Raw genomic sequence first — 17,684 nt, 5'->3', positions numbered from 1 at the left:
TCAAAATATCTGTCCAGGACTCTAAAACGGCCCAGACAGGAACAATAGTAGTTGCTTTTCATGGGGTTTACAGAGCAGAGAAGACGGAGATGAAATTCATGATATTCCATGTAACCCAGAGGGCACCAAGATCTCCTTTCCGGTCTCACACATGAATCCTGTACTTTAGCTGGGCTCTGGCTCCAGCACCCTTCCAGGGTGTGTATTCCTCAGCGATTACGCACTCATTCCAACAGGGCAGGAGGTCAGTCAGTAACAGTATTCGTTGAGCCAGACCCTCCTCTGCTTCTGAGTCATTTTCTGGTACAGCAAAAAGGTTGTCAGGGAGAAGCTTTAACTCTTTCAGATCACAAAGTTTACTCCTCAGCTAACAGGGTCTGTCTCTTACATCCTACAGAGTGTATGCTGATTCTCTCTTTGACATTTCAGATAAGGAGGTATATATTTAGTCTGAGAGTGAGATGGAATTTGAGAAAACAAAGTAGAAGGAGAAAAATAATACCACTGTGGCCCAACCTTGGGGAGGTGTGTTGATAACGTATAGATGGCTAAGAGGTTTGCAAAATATTATGCTTGTTTAAAAAAAATATTTATGACACCGCGCTTAATGCGGAAATCTGACATCTGGCAACTTCAGCCATTTGGAAGACAGCCAGAAAATAAGAAAGGGGCATCAGAGCACATAAAAAGTAACTGTTGAAAAACTCTAGCTAACTAATACATGTAGTTTACCACCACAGAAGAGTTCATTAGGTTTTCCTTTAGAGCCTGTTTACATTTTATTTATCTAGGGACTTCTAATAATTTTGGCGGTGTCTGTATGGTCTTCCCTCCCCAGCAGACTATGAACAGCAATCTAGAAAGAGGATAGAAAAACTGATAGAGGAGGTACCTGATAGCAGAGGGACAGCTGACAGCAAAAGAGAAAGACCCAAAAGTTATACAGTACTGGTATTATGCATCACAACACAGTATACTAATGTATGGTCTTAATGAACTTGTGTCCATCAGGCAAAGAGTAAATTATGTTCAGTGTCTTTCCTACTAGCGAAGGCAAGAGAGGTATATAATTTTTTTTAATGTTTATTTATTTTTGAGAGAGAAAGAGAGAGAGAGAGGGAGACACAGAACCTGAAGCAGGCTCCAGGCTCTGAGCAGTCAGCACAGAGCCGGACACGGGGCTTGAACTCACTATCCATGATTTCATGACCTGAGCCGAAGTCGGACACTCAACCAACTGCGCCACTCAGGTGCCCCTATAATGTGTCTGTTTTTAAACATGGTCAAAGCTAAACCAAGTTTTGACGTGTTGAAATGGTAGATTCCGTGGCATTTCTGTACTTGTACTTGTACACTGTGCTATACATTGTCTGGTGATATATCAGTGAGACAGATTTGAGCTTGTAGCTGATTATGGAAATAATGTTTAGTAACAACTCACATTTATCGAGCACCTCCTATACCAACCCTGTCCTAGGTGCTTTTATACTATCAGCATATGGTTAAGGTTTTAGGCAGATCTGGATTTCTGTTCCATCTCTGACTTACTGTATGACCTCAGACAGATTGCATCACCTCTCTGAGCCTGTGCCCTCTTCTGCAAAATGGAAACTAATGATATGGGATAGGATTGTTGTGGGGACCCAATGAGGGACATAGCACAGTGCATGGCATATAGTAAGTGCTCAATAAATATTAGGCATTATTATCATTATTTTTATCATCATCATCCTTCTGATGATTATTATCAAAGTATGATTATCCCCATTTTTCTGAACAGGAAACTATAGCCCAGAGAGTTTAAGTAGTTTATCCAAGGTGAAATAACTAATAAAAGTTGGAGCTGGCATTTGAACCTTGATCTCTGACTCCAGATGCCTGGTTACTTTGCATTCACATTATGCTGCCTCTTCAGCATGGGATTGTAATTCAATTTTTTTCTATACAGAGGGCAGAGGACATAGGGAATGTTACTGGCCACTTCTCTTTTCCACTGTGGACCCAAGTCATCTCATTATAGACAAAAATTCCAGTAACACAGAGATAAGCTCCTTTTACTCAACAGTACAAATTAAATGTGCAATATTTAATGGTGTTGCGTGATTCATTAAAATTGTAAAGGCGCTCCACATTAATATCCTCAACTATTTATATGCATAACATGTTTGTGTACATCATTGTTTTCTTAGGTAATAAACTCAACAAAACTGTAACCATCTTTTTTTTTTTTTTTTTTTTTTTTTTTTTGGTAAATAGGCATTTAGTGCTTTTTGATGTCATCATAGTTATATGTGAAACAAAAGTTAGAAGCCTCATCTCTACCAACACCAGACAGATACTTGAGATGAATAAAGGAAAATAGGCTTGAGGCCTGGATACTCAGGAGAGCGTCAGGTGCTCTCTGTGAAACACCTGAGAGACAGGTTGCTAATCACGGCTTGTTGACAGCTGAGCACATGCCCAGTCTTTCCTCCTTTTCTGTTGTTTAAATGTGTATTGAGGAGGCTCCCTGGGCACATATGTCAAGGTGAAAGACCCCCTTAACAGTGCAAGGATACTATGCAAGCTTGGGGGATAGGTGTCTTTGAACTGAAAACACATTCTTGATTTGGTCTATTGTACTAAATCTTGTCTGGAAGTGTCATTTTTATATCGCCCTTTCTTGTTCTTTTCATGGATTTTTACGTTTCAGTACATTTTAAATCTCTGCCATTGAGGTGTGATCCCACATTCCTTTTTTTTTTGGTGGGGGGGCAGCTACGGGGTAAGTAGGAGCCTGAATCCTGGCCCTGCTGCTATGAACTTTGTGACAAATTAAGTTTTTCAACTTGCTGAGCATAGGTATCCTAATCTTTAAGATAGTTCTGGGGAACTATCTTATTTCATTATAAATGAAATGCCATATTAAAAACCCCTACTTAAAAAAATTTTTTTTAATGTTAATTTTTATTTTTGAGAGAGAGAGACAGAACATGAGCGAGGGAAGGGCAGAGAGAGAGGGAGACACAGAATCTGAAGTAGGCTCAAGGCTCTGAGCTGTCAGCACAGGCTCCCTAAACCCCCTACTTTTTAAATACCGTATTTTAAAAGTACCATACTGACTGTACTTGAAAACTGTTAATTTCCTTATTGGCCCTTTCAGGCCTGTTGAGACGTCTACATTTCCCAACTTGTACCTTTTCTGTCAATCACAGGTAAAGGTCACTTTTTTTTTTCCCCTGACTCCAGAAGTGCCATGAGAATCAAATGAAGAATGTATGAGGAAATCATTATTTTTGTCAGACAGTACTTAAATTTCTTCAGAATATAAAGTACAAGCTTCTTATTTGCTTAGCTTTGACTTGATTCTAAGCGTCGTTATATCTTAAGCTTTATCATTATCAAGATATTGACCTATAGTCCAATGTCTTAAATAGTTAACACTTTCCAATGTCTTTTGACTTGTCTTTCCAGGTTATAAAACATGGAGGCTGGCTCAGTGGTTCGAGCCATCTTTGACTTTTGCCCTAGTGTATCAGAAGAACTACCGCTCTTTGTAGGAGATATTATTGAGGTGTTGGCAGTGGTGGATGAATTTTGGCTTCTAGGAAAGAAAGAAGATGTTACAGGTAAGAGGCTTATAATTCCTCAGGTACAAAATAGACCACAGGCCCTCCAATCTTTCTATATTAAAAAATAAAAGTTAAATGGGAAGCCCAAGTCAATAAACTACAGAATCCTTTTGTGTTTTTCCTGTGGTTTTTACCAGTGGGGAGAGAATGTTTGTTATCAATCCATCTATCCTTATTGGTTCCTTCCAAAGGCTGAGATGGTTCGATACCAGCTGCCCCAGGCCAATTTTCTGTTCACATCTTTACCTATCCTTCCCAGGTCTTTGTCCTTTGTGCTCCGTGCCATTGTTTACGTTCTGAAAATACGTGTTATTTCTTTGTTCAGAAACCTGTTGTTTGACATTATTTTTCACTACCAGTCTTTACCTGTGATTTGTGGAACGTAAGTCACTCTCCACCATATTTTCTCTACCTGTCTTCCTCAAACGTTTTCTACCCTTTCTTTCACTCTGTTTTTCAAGGGATCATGATGCGTCCTGTTCACTCCTTCTTAGATCCATGGTTGGCCCAAATTTATTAAAGCTACCCCTGCCCTGGGTGCAGCTACCTTCCACTTCTTATACACCTGATTTCCTTTCTTCCAGTCTTTCAAATATATGTTAGCACCAGTTTCTTTCATTAATGAGCCTAGGGAAGGGTGAAGGTTTTTACCCCACACTATGCACCTGTGTTAAATCCAGTCCTTAACTGACATAGATTTATGTAATTCTGGGCTGCAGCTTGTTATACAGACTCTGTTAACACTTAACCCACACTTGGGAGATAATAGATTATTTCGCAATAGAAATGATAGCTCAGCTAAGACAAAAATGATGAGTAAGAGTTAGCAACACAAAGAGGATAGACAGAGAGAATTGCTTATCCAGAGGCCCTTGAATGACAAAGAACATGGAGGGTCCGAGAAAAGTTCAGCCTGGCATGAGGTCTGAAAGGTTGAGGAAGGGAGAAGGTGCTGGGGAGAGGAGCTGGGGAGAGGAGCAGGAGCTAGATCGTGGAGGACAGCGTATGCCATGGTTATGGAGTTATGGAATGGGATACAATACAGGTGCTTTAAGCACTGTCAGATTTGTATTTTAGAAAGCTCAGTGCTACAGATTGAGAAATGATAGGGAAGGGCAAAACCAAGGGCAGGGAGGCAGCCTGGGAGGTTGTTGCAGTGACCCAGGTGAGACATGCTGCTGACCTGGACCGAGGTGATGGGTCTGGAGATGAGTGGATGGATACAAGAGATATTTGGAAGGTGGAATCCATTAAACTTTCTGATGCTTTCCAACTGACAGGCCCTGTCTGTCTACTACCACCTATTAAAACGCTACCCATCTTCAGACTTAAATGCAGTCTTTTTCATAAAATTTTTTGTATTCTTCCTGAACCATTTTCTACCTTCTCTAATGTCCATAGCAATCTGTGCATTTTTCTTGTGTCACTAGATTTCAGAGTGATTGTTTATGTCTGAATTCGATTTTAAGATCTTTGAGAGCAAGACTGTCTTACTCATTTTTCCCTCTGGTGTGTCTTGTCTAGAGTAGCACCCAGTTAATGCTTATTGGATTGAATTGCATTTTTTCTGCTCCGCATGAATGAAGTTTTGTGTGCTGTACTTTTTCTATAGTAGATTTTCCAATTATGAGTACTCACTTTTCAATTTAGTGTCTATAAATGGGCTCAGAAACAGTTATTATGTCCTGGTACACAGAAAATGAAATTTCAGTATTAGAAACATTTGCTTTTACTTTCAGGACAGTTCCCCAGCAGTTTTGTGGAAATTGTGACCATCCCCAGTCTAAAAGAAGGAGAGAGGCTGTTTGTCTGTATCTGTGAATTTACATCCCAAGAATTAAACAGTCTTCCCCTCCACCGAGGTAAGTTGACCATTCAGGAGTAGACTGTTTACAATAAGTTGAATGGAGCTGGCCCATTTTGACAACTAGATTTTTTTTTTTTTTTTAATTTTTAAAAGTGGCTAACCTCTGGAGAGTGTTTAGTAGTAGCAAGATCGTGCTGACAATAATAGTGCCTTATATTTGCATAGTATTTTATAATTTCCATAGTATTTGCTCACAAGTACATTCTCATCTGATCCTCACCACAGACCTGGTAGCAAAGTGGATATTATTAACTGCATTTAATAAATAATGAAAATGAGATTCAAAGGATGTTACCTGCAGATGAAAACTTTTGGCCTCAGAAGGTCAAGTCATGTCACCTGATTATAAGTCCAGCATTCTCTTTCCACTGCCCCATATTGTAGCCACACTTCAGACTACATTAATCTTTTTTTCCCTTAAAAACTAATATGGCTTTCCCAGCAACATTACTATTTATTACTATATAATAATCAAGCAGGAATTGTGGTATAGAGATTAAGAGACAGATGTCAAATAGCCCCATTTTGACTCCCTATCGATAGGTAATATTACATTAAAGTTATCATCAGAACCAGTTTAAAAGGAAGTGATTTAAGGGGTGCCTGGTGGCTCGGTTAAGTGTCCGACTTTGGCACAGGTCATGATCTCACGGTTCATGAGTTCGAGCCCCACACTGGACTCTGCTGTCTGCGTGGAGCCCGTTTGGGATCCTCTGTCCCCCTCTCTCTCTGCCTCTCCCCCACTTATGCGCTCTCTCTCTCTCTCTCTCTCTCAAAAATAAGTAAACATTAAAAAAAAGGAAGTGATTTAAAATGAATAGTTGTAGCCATGTCTCAGTGACATTCCAAGTATTTCTCACTTACTCTGATAGACATATGAACTTCTAAAGATGGACCATAAACCGTTTCACCAAGGATACTGGATTACGTCCACACATTTCTGCATGAGCACAGAAACCAGTAGTGTTCCACAAACTGATGTTTATGATGAATGCAATTTTTGTGATGATAAAGGAGGAGCCAGCAAAATGGTAGAATTTATTGGGCATGTTCTTAATATTGTTACTTACTCTTTTGAGTATGGCCCTGAAGGACTAGGCTTAATTTCTTAAACCATGTGCACATCTGAGAGAGAGAGAGCTCGCAGAGGTGGGGAAAGAGAGAAACCTAGCAAACTTCCCTAACCCTCAGGCAGTGAGAAGGAATATTGAATTTAGATCTTAATCCTCAAAATCTGTTTTGAGAGTTTCTTACACTTGGCATTAACCCTCTACCTCTGTTCTGAACGCTTTCTTGTTAATCAGTGTGGGAAAGGGAGAGAGAAATAGATCAAGATGTTATAGCAGGAAACTTTTATCTGTCTCCACTCACAGCCCTTCCACTGCGGGGAGAGGGGGGGTCTGTAGTCCGCATCAGACCAGAGGGAGTGGAGAAAAGGCCAGAGCACAGTAGCTTCCATTAGAGCTGAGCGGAAGATATGGGTGGCATGGATTTGTCCTTTCCTATACCTAGAGCAAATAAATGGTATAAGAATATACGCTGTGGGAATATGCAGGATGTCTACATTTGGGGAATTGGAAGATGTATCTTCTGGAATTAGCTTTTTTCCTTTATATCTTGTGTAGTCAGGTCTTAGATACTAAAAAGAGAGATTTTCTGCTGAATGCCTTCCCTGGAAAGACTGGTATCATGGGTTCTGAACTTGCTTTGAAGTTAAAATCGGCCTCAGGAATCCCAGGGCCACAAAATAGATTCTTAGGAAGACCCTAGCATGGATCTTTCAGCCAGGAGCCTCTTGGACCAAGACTGACTCAAGCTCAGGCTGGGTCTTAGAACCTGTAGATGTTATCTCGATTAGTTTTTAAGCAAAGGAAGAGGATGCAGCAGGGGCAATACGCAGGAAGAGACTAGAAAGAGATATGCTAACTGTCCGTGTTTTTATCTGTTCTCTTCTCTGATGCTCTCCTTCCAGTGAGTGCACTGACTGTTCAGCTCTGTTTCCTTCTATGCTTTTCATGTCTCTTTTAGCTCTGTGTCTTCTGATTTGAACACATAAGCCTTTGAGAATGGGAGAGTTAGGTAGATGCACCTCTGCGATTTGAATTTTTCTGGGAAGTTTAGCAGGAGACACAGAAATGATTTTAATTTCTCTTGTTTTCTATGCACGACAGTACACATTGACAGATAATAATTTTACTTGTGGGAAACAAAACCAGTAAAAAAAAAGAAAGTATTGTTTTATGCCACCTATAGTTTATAAAACTTGAGTCTAGGCTTCCTGATTTTCAAGTCTAGTGCTTGGAATGTCCCTTCTACTTCTTAGGTTGAAAATTGTTTTTTTCCATTAGGTCGGTGTCTCAGCTCACGAGTGGTATACATTCCTCTAGCCCTGCCTTCTAGTACTATTAGTCCTATTCCCTGTTGTTTCTTTCTCTCTCCTCTACCTTCCGTGTAGCAGTGAAGCTTCCTCTGTTCTGTGTAAATAAAACTTTTGGTGATTGAATATATGTCAGGAGGGGATTTGGAAACCTTAAGAGCATGTGGGATAATGTTTGAGACCTGTTTCGTTTTACCATGCTGCCTTCAGTTAATTGTTGCCTACTTACTGTTCAGAAGTATCATTGGGATTAATAAGAGAAAAAATTATATATTTTAATTGTAAAGTTATGTTATTAAAGATATATATGTATTTGGAGCTTAGGAGATAAGAATTCTGATGGCCCTAGATTTAAATCCATCTCTACAACTTAGCAGCTGTGACTTTAGGCTAGTTACTTACGTTATCTCAGCCTCAGTAGGATAACAATACCTACCCCAGGTAGTTGTGAGGGTTGAGTGAGGTTACGCACATAAAGCATCTGGAACAAGGTAAGCATGCAGTAAAGATGAACTGTCCTTCTTATTCTTTTTTTTTTTTTTTTTTTTTTTTTTTTAACGTTTATTTATTTTTGAGACAGAGAGAGAGACACAGCATGAACGGGGGAGGGGCAGAGAGCGAGGGAGACACAGAATCGGAAGCAGGCTCCAGGCTCTGAGCCATCAGCCCAGAGCCCGACGCGGGGCTCAAACTCCCGGACCGCGAGATCGTGACCTGAGCTGAAGTCGGATGCTTAACCGACTGAGCCACCCAGGCGCCCCTGTCCTTCTTATTCTTAACCTGGGATTCCTGGACTTTGTGGATGTGCTCTGGGGGGACGTTGTGTCCTAATAATGACATGAAGTTTATGTGTCTGTACATTTTTCCAGGGAGATTCTATCTGGAATTGGAATCACCAGTAGTTCTTCCAGCAGGTGTCACCCTTTCTCCTTTCCACAAAGCCATCCAGTTGTTTTGGACTATTCCCTGTATTCTGAGTTATATTTAAACTCCGAAAACAAGGCTGTCTCTGTATGTCTTCTTTGGAAAAATGTCTATTCAAACCCTCTGCCTATTTTTTAATCAGGTTGTTTGGGTTTTTTTGGTGTTGGGTTGTATAAGTTTTTTATATATTTTGGATATTAACCTCTTATCAGATAAGTCATTTGCAAATATCTTCTCCCATTCAGTAGGTTGCTTCCTTTATTTTGTTGATGGTTTCCTTCACTGTGAAAAAGCTTTTTATTTTGATATAGTCCCAAAAGACACGTGAAAAGATGTTCAGCATTACTAATCATCAGGGAAATGCAAATCAAAAACCACGATGAGGTTATCACCTTATACCTGTCAGAATGGCTAAAATCAAAAAGACAAGAGATAACGAGTGTTGGTGAGGATGTGGAAAAAAGGAACCCTTGTACACTGTTGGTGGGAATGTAAATTGGTACAGTCCTGGTGGAAAACATGGAGGTTCCCCAAAAAATTAAAAATAGAAATACCATATGATCTAATAATTCTAATAATTCACCCAAAGAAAACAAAAACACTAATTCAAAAAGATATGTGTGCCTGTATGTTTATTGCAGCATTATTTACAATAGCCAAGATGTGGAAACAACCTAAGTGTCCATTGATAGATGATAAGGAACATGGTGTGTGTGTGTGTGTGTGTGTGTGTGTGTGTGTGTGTGTATACACATATACATATACATACATATATATATGTATACACATATACATATACATACATATATATATGTATACACATATACATATACATACATATATATGTATGTATATATGTATATATACACATATATATACATACATATATATGTGTATATACACATATATATACATACATATATATGTGTATATATACACATATATATATACATATATACATATATATGTATGTATATATATATAATGGAAAATTATGCAGCCATAAGAAAGAATGAGATCATGCCATTTGTGACGACATGGATGGACCTAAAAAGTATTATGCTAAGTAAAATAAGTCAGACTGAGAAAGACAAATACCAAGTGAATTCACTCATATGTGGAATCTAAAAAAACAAATGAATAAACAAAAAAGCAAATCAGGCCTATAAATACAGGGAACAAACTGGTGGTTGCCAGGGGGGAGAGGTAGTGGAGGGATGGGCAAGCGAGAGATATAGACTTCCAGCTATGGAATTAAGAAGTCACAGGGATAAAAGGCACAGCATGAGGAATACAGTCAATGGTATTGTAATAACCATGTATGGTGACAAATGGTAGCTATGCTTGTGGTGAGCATGGCATAACATGTAAAGCTGTTGAATTACTGTGTTGTACATCTGAAATAATGTAACATTTTGTGTCTACTTTACTCAAATAGAAACATTATTTTTATTTTTATATTTTAGAGAGCGAGAGTGAGGAGGGGAGAAGGACAGAGAGGGAGGGAGGGAGGGGTGGGGGGAGAGAGAGAGAGAGAGAGAGAGAGAGAGAATGAATCTTAAGCAGGCGCCATGCTCAATCCCACGACCCTGGGATCATGACCTGAGCCAAAATCAAGAGTTGGATGCTTAACTGACTGAGCCACCCAGGCCACCACACTTCCTATTTTTCTGTTTTTGAAATCTGGGCACTCTGTTCCAGCAGTTCCTCATATTGTTGTTTCAGAAGGCTGGAAATGACCACCAGGAAGCCTCTTCCTCAGGACTCACCTGGGATGCCAGTGCAATAGCTGCACGACTCTTTCTGATGAAAATGAGAGACGGTGCAAAAACTCAGTAACAGCTACAAAATAAGGGTGTTGAGCAAAATTAAATCTCACATGCTTTTCGGGGTTTAAACTGTGATTCTTAAAAAAAATTCACCTTTTTGGGGGCACCTGGGTGGCTCAGTCAGTTGAGTGTCCAACTCTTGATTTCGGCTCAGGTCATGATCCCAGGGTTGTGGGCTGGAGCCCCATGTCAGGCTCCATGTTTGAGTAAGCTTAAGATTCTTTCTTTCTTTCTCTCTCTCTCCCTCTCTCCCTCTCTCCCTCTCTCCCTCCTCTCCCGGTGCCCCTCTCCCCCGCTTGCACACACTCTCTCTGTCTCTCAAAAAAAAAAAAAAAAAAAAAGATCTTTTTTTATATAAAAGTAGCCAACAGAATGACAGTCTGCCAGGTAATAAAGCTTATTGAAACAGTCACCCGGGTGAAAATAGGAAAAGCAAGCCCTATTATAAGGGTTTCATGCAGATCTGGCAACACAAGGAAAATATTGTAATTCTACAGTTTAGGAAAGCCAGTAGAGTGGGAGTTATGGCATGCCTTTATTCTTCTGATTCACCCAAAAGCCTCTTGTGCCTGGATAGATAGTAGCCATGTCTCCAGTGAGTTTCTTCTGTGGTTCTGATGGATTAGCCTTAGAGGTAGTGGGGGGAAAATCATTTATAAAATTCTCAGGACCCCAAGCTCTAACCAATGGATAGTGAGCCATAAATTAAAGGAATATAGAAATATAGGACCAAGACCCTATATATTTTTTTCAGGAATATCTAAGTAAAACATAAAATCAGTGAAAATGTGTTGGGTGCCTACCACCAAGTACAAAATCTTAACATTGGGTGCTGTGTAGTATGTAAAAATACAAGTGTCAAAATTAGTGATGTAAATGATAATTTCTTTACTAGGCTACAGATGGCCAAAGTGGATATGAGTTTCTAAGGTCTTTTAGAGAAGGATGCTAGGGTTTCAGACAGACAGTCTTGTTTGTATAGGAGCTAATGAAAGTGTCCTTGTGTGGAATAGGGAGATAATATTGTCTGGCTGGGTGGAGGCAGGGAACGGGTTATGACTGGATGTGGGTGCCAGGTTGCACTAAGGTAAAAACATAAGAATAGTCTTTTAGTAGTTTAGTAACTAAATCTTTTTAGAGAGTTTAGAGCAAACTTATTTTTTATACATTTCAGATAATAAGAAATACTTTTAAATTTTATTTTATTGGTTTTTTTTTATTGTAGAGAGAGAGGGACTCATGAGCAGGGGTGAGGGGCAGAGGGAGAGAGAATCTTAAGCAGGCTTCACGCTCAGCCTGACGTGGGACTCAATACCACAACCCTGGGATCATGACCTGAGCAGAAATCAAGGGTCGGACGTTCAACTGACTGAGTCACTAGGTACCCCAAGAATAGGATTTTTAGAGAAGAATCCTATGGGAGTAGTAAGAAGCCTTCATGCCTCACAGGAAAAAATTGAGCGGGGGAGGGGTATGATAAAACTGGTACATTTATCATCTCAGTTTGGCTGGAAGAGACTGGAAAAGATGAAGTCTGGGACAAGGTTTAAGAGAGTGAGATGGCGAGAATTGGACCAGGGCAAGTAGTGAGTGGAAACACTATTTTGAAAGAAGGCATTAAAGGAAGAAAGGAAGGAAGCAGGCTGGAGCCAGTTTCAGAGGGAAGATAGGATTGATTTATTTGGGAGTTGGAGTTGCAGAATCATCATCAAATTGGACAACGAACGCTTGCTCTGGAAAGGCATTGTATCAGACTCAGGAAATACAAAAGAGAAGTGGTACCTGCCATTAAGGAACATGCCATTCACTTGGTGAGAAGATAGGACAGACTTAATTTTTTTTTTTTTTCAAATCAAGAGAAGTTGAGTACCCTAAAAGATACCCTAAAGTTGATACCCTAGAAGATAATCTAGTTATAACATATGCTTGACTATAAAATAACTTATGTGACTTTGGTAGGTGTTTGCTGTCCTGGTCTTATTTTACTTGGGCTGGTTGCATCCCTTGATCACCCCTGCTGATGAAAGTAAAATTGACTAGGCATCCAGTAACAGGAAGATTTAAAAAGATTAAAACTGATAATCCACAAAATGAATAATTCATCATCAGATAATTAAGAGTTTGTTTTATAACAATTTATTACAAAACCATAGAGCAGTTCTTTAAGTTGTGGTGAATCCTCTAAGACTGAATTTTAATTTCATTTTTTTCCAGAAACACTGTGCCCCTATCCTTTCTTTACCTCACCTTCTTCGACAGTAAGACAGATAGACACTAACTGTTCAGTTTACATTTTGTGAAGTTAACCGAAACATTGATATTGGAACTATTTTCGAAACAAAAGTACCTATTGCTAGAACATGCTTTATTATGATGTATTTTCAGGATAAGAATAGTTCAAAAAGGCCTCTGGAGAATATAAATGAAGAATTTGTTGCCCACACCCTGTACCTCCAACAAAGAAACCATTCCTGAAGACTTGTTTTATTGTTCCATATTTGATATTAAACACGATTTAGCATGAGAGAGTAGATGCATTGGTTCAAAGGATTACAGTGGACATGTGTACACACACATACATATATTTTAAATGTTTTTATTTATTTTTGAGAGAGAGAGAGAGAAAGAGAGGGAGAGAGAGAAACAGACTGACAGAGCATGACCAGGAGAGGGACAGAGAGAGAGGGAGACACAGAATCAGAAGCAGGCTCCAGGCTCTGAGCTGTCAGCACAGAGCCCGACACGGCTCGAACCCATGAACTGCGAGATCATGACCTGAGCTGAAATCAGACACTTAACTGACTGAGCCACCCAGGCGCCCATATATATATATATATATATATATATATATATATATATATATATATATATATAATATATACATGTATATTTTAATGTTTGTTTATTTTTTGAGAGAGAGAGAGAGTGTGTGCACAAGCAGAAGAGGGGCAGAGAGAGAGAGAGAGAGAGAGAGACACCACACAATATAAAGCAGGCTTCAGGCTCTGAGCTGTCAGCACAGAGCCTGACGCAGGTCTCAAACTCTCAAGCTTTGAGATCATGACCTGAGCCAAAGTTGAACACTTAATTGAGCCACCCAGGTGCCCCAGATATGTGTATATGTTTTATCATTTATAAACTAATCCAATGACACAAACTGTAAGAACACTGTTTAAAAGTAGTATTTTTCAACTTTTTGATCCTAGGAGCCCTTTTATACCCTTAACAGTTATTGAGACCCGAGGGAGCTCTTGCTTATGTGGGTTTTTGATATTTGCAATATTAGCTATTAAAACAGAAAATTTAAAAACATTTATCAATTCATTTTTTAAAACCTATTATATATTAACATAAACAGCATATTTTTAATGAAAAATAGTTTTCCAAACAACAATTTTAATGAGAAGAGTGTCATTCGTTTACATTTTTGCAAATCTCTAACATTTGGTTTAATACAAGAAAGCTAGATTCTCATATTTGTATCTACGTTCGTTCTCATTGAACTGTGGTTTACTGAAGTATGTGAAGTATATGAAGAAAATATAGTTCTGACTTTACAGACTCTCCGAAAAGATCTTGGGGCTCCCCCAGGATTCCATGAACCACACATTGAAAACCACTTGTTTGCAGAAATGTGTACTATTTTGTCACTAAATTGTCAAAATTCACTAAATTATCGAAAGTATTATGCCCTGTGTGGCTCAGTCGCTTAGGTGTCTGACTCTTGATTTCGACTCAGGTCATGATCTCACGGTTCGTGAGATCAGGCCCTGCGTCAGACTCTGCTGACAGAGCTGAACCTGCTTGGGATTCTCCCTGTCCCTCTCTCTGCTTCTCACCCACTTGCATATGTGTTCTTTTCTCTGTCTCTCTCAAAATAAGTAAATAAACATTTAAAAAAAAAAGTATTATGCCCTTAAAACTCCAGATGTGTATTTCCCTGAAACTGACGTTTAAAATGATGAGTTGTACTATTAGTTATGTTAATACTCTTTTGGGGTGATGACTCAGGTCATTATCTTTGCTTCTCTTTCTTTAGGCGATCTAGTGATTCTCGATGGTGCTCCCACTGCCGGCTGGCTGCAGGGCCGAAGCTGCTGGGGCGCGCGGGGCTTCTTCCCGTCCTCGTGTGTCCGGGAGCTCTGCCTGTCCTCACGGAGCCAGCAGTGGCACTCGCAGAGTGCCTTGCTCCAGATTCCTGAGTACTCGATGGGACAAGCCCGGGCGCTGATGGGGCTTTCTGCCCAGCTGGATGAGGAGCTGGACTTCAGAGAAGGGGATGTGATTACCATTACTGGAGTTCCTGAACCAGGCTGGTTTGAGGGGGAATTAGATGGTCGAAGAGGCATTTTTCCAGAAGGTTTTGTAGAGCTTTTGGGGCCCCTGAGGACTGTGGATGAGTTGGTAAGTTCTGGAAATCACGACGATTGCATTGTTAACGGTGAAGAAGACACCCCTACAGGAGAAGAGGAGAGGGAGCCCGAAGAGGATGAGGGGCAGCCAGGGACCTACGGAATTGCCCTCTACAGATTCCAAGCCCTGGAGCCAAATGAGTTGGATTTTGAGGTAGGTGATAAAATCCGAATTCTGGGGACGCTGGAAGATGGCTGGCTGGAAGGATCACTGAAGGGCAGGACAGGCATCTTTCCTTACCGATTTGTAAAGCTCTTTCCGAAAACAAGAGCAGAGGAGACCATGGATGTGCCAGAGGAAAGCAGCCCTGCTGAGATCCCTGACACTTCTCTGGATTGTTCTGAGAACTCCACAGTAGTGGAAGGAAGAAGACACGAAACTCTCGAATATAAAGCAGAGAAGTCCAACTGTGTTATTTCTGAAACATCTGCTTCTCCCCTGGAGCATCTGACTTCTGAGTATGAAGTAAACAAAAATTCTCATCAGGACGAGGGCACCTCAGGAGGGCCCCTGAGAAGCCCGGGCCTGGGGCACGAACAGCCTCTTGCCAAAGACTGTTTTGCAAAGGATCCTTCAGAGACTATCAATGGGGTTTCCTCTCAACCTCAGGTACCTTTTCGTCCCAGACTGCAGAAAAACCAGTATTATTCTCCAGTGGGAGGGAGCCCCCTAAGCTCAGAGCAGTATCCTGACCCTGTTCCCTTCGAAGCAAGGACTAAAGACTACTCCAGCCTACCTCCCAGAGGAATGCACTCCCCACCAAAAACCCTTCAGAAGCCAGTGCGACCTCCTCACAGTGGCTCTAGTCTTTTTGCCCCTAGGGTAGTCAGACCCAGCCAGTTGAGCTCTCAGCTCCAGGGCATGGTAAGATGTATTAAAAAGCCCCACACGCTCAAAGAAAATGCCTCTGGCTTTTGTTCTGGATCAGAGGTGAAGCCTGGTCTGCAAGATAAAGGGTTCGCAGTGGAAGCAATGACGCTTGTGCAGGGAGAAGGCAGCACTGACCTGGATTCTAAGTTGACACAACAGCTGATAGAGTTTGAGAAGAGCTTGTCAGGACCCGGCACAGAACCAGATAAAATTTTGCGCCACTTTTCAATCCTGGACTTTAACTCCGAGAAGGACATTGTCCGAGGTTCCTCAAAGCTACTCAGCCAGCAGGAGCTGCCTGAGAGGAGAAAAGCCCTAAGGCCACCGCCACCGCGGCCCTCTGTTCCAGCGTCCACTTCTCCCCAGAGCCTGAAACCTGAACCTCCCTTGGCAGTGCGACCCTCTCGCCCAGCTCCCCTGCCTCCCCCGGCACAGCACAGAATGATATCCCCCAGGCTCCTAACCTGTCCCCATCCTAGCTGTGAGACCCCAGAAAAGGAGGGCCCTGAGAATATGGAACAGACTCCAGACCAAACTTCCCCGTGTCCGTTAGTACTGGTGAGGATTCAGGAAATGGAACAGGACTTGGATATGTGTAGCGGGGCTCAAGAAGAGCTAAACGTGACGGTGGAGGAGAAGCAAGATGAGTCATTAAGGGCAGAGACCCTTGAGGACCTTGATTTCTACGAGAGCAACATTGAAAGTCTGAATATGGAACTCCAGCAACTTAGAGGTGAGTGGTGAGGAAACAAAATGTACTCGCTTCTTGACATCCACAAGTCCGCGTTAACAGCCTCCCTGTGCTTTTTAAGGGAGATGTTACCGTCTTCGACAAAGAATGATTTGCTGTTTCGTTACCTAATTTCACATCACAATTCGACTGCTCTGTCTTGGTATATCCTATGACCACTCACTGTAGCTTCCTGAGTTCACTTGATGCCCAGATAAAGAAGCTCAAACCTCATTGATGTTCATGCCTCCTGTTCTGGTGTGGTATGCATAGCAGTCAGGCAGCTGGAAAGTCCCTTAACCGGGCTGTAGTGAGGACTAACAACTCCTAGGCTAAGATTCATGAAAAACTGCATCTTATATCTTTGTGGTTTAAGGACTGGGTTTCAATAGTAACCATAAGTCCTAACATTTATTAACTTGTCCGTAATAAGGACTGGTTACCATTTGCTTGCACAAATAATCTTCACAGCCACCCTAAAGGCACTGGGATAATTCATACGGCTGCTTTATAGATGAGAAAGGTAAGATTTGCAGAGATTAAGTAGCTTACCAAGGGAACTGGGAGCTCTTGTTTTTAACTACTGCAGTTCACTGCTTCCCACCTTGCACATTCAAATATTCAAATTCTGTCCCTTAATTTGGGGGTGACCAGCCTCGGGGACTCCATTTGTATTCACCAGACTTATGGGAGAAATAAATTATAAAGGAGAAAGAGAAAGAAAGTGAGGCACCAGCATTAGTCTAGGGCTCGCGGAGAACACGGCTGTGTCACTTCGGGCAGGTGTGCCAGAGAGCTCCGAACCCACGTGTCCTCAGGAAGGAAAATAATACAAAGTAATGTGTGGATGTAGGAATTGCAGGATACCGATTGAACTCCCAGCAGGAGAATGGTGGTCCGGAGAGGCTGGCTCGAGAAGGCGGGCCAAGTACACACGCTCACCTGCCCCTCTACTTTAGATCACTGCAAGTGACTGGAAAAATAAGTTCCAACAAGAAAGAGTATTATGGGAAGGCCAGAAGTGGAGTCATCTTCTGAGAGATGGACAGCAGATGGTATTAAG

At 41.1% G+C, this 17,684-nt stretch overlaps 1 protein-coding gene across 5 annotated transcripts in view; it reads left to right on the top strand.

The window, feature by feature from the left end:
* LOC122201779 (dynamin binding protein) overlaps positions 1–17,684 on the top strand; it is a 113,227-nt gene that overhangs the window by 34,076 nt on the left and 61,467 nt on the right. For all 5 annotated transcript variants that reach the window (XM_042907773.1, XM_042907777.1, XM_042907776.1 and 2 more), the window contains 3 exons: positions 3,454–3,608; positions 5,351–5,473; positions 14,648–16,624. In XM_042907773.1, coding sequence (XP_042763707.1) covers positions 3,464–3,608; positions 5,351–5,473; positions 14,648–16,624 — 2,245 coding nt within the window. In that variant the 5' untranslated portion in view covers positions 3,454–3,463. The remainder of the gene's footprint in view (positions 1–3,453; positions 3,609–5,350; positions 5,474–14,647; positions 16,625–17,684) is intronic.

The sequence above is a fragment of the Panthera leo genome, chromosome D2, assembly GCF_018350215.1.
Source record: "Panthera leo isolate Ple1 chromosome D2, P.leo_Ple1_pat1.1, whole genome shotgun sequence".
Lineage (NCBI taxonomy): Eukaryota > Metazoa > Chordata > Mammalia > Carnivora > Felidae > Panthera > Panthera leo.
The sequence above is the reverse complement of the archived record's forward strand: the minus strand, read 5'-3'. Positions and strand labels throughout refer to the sequence as shown.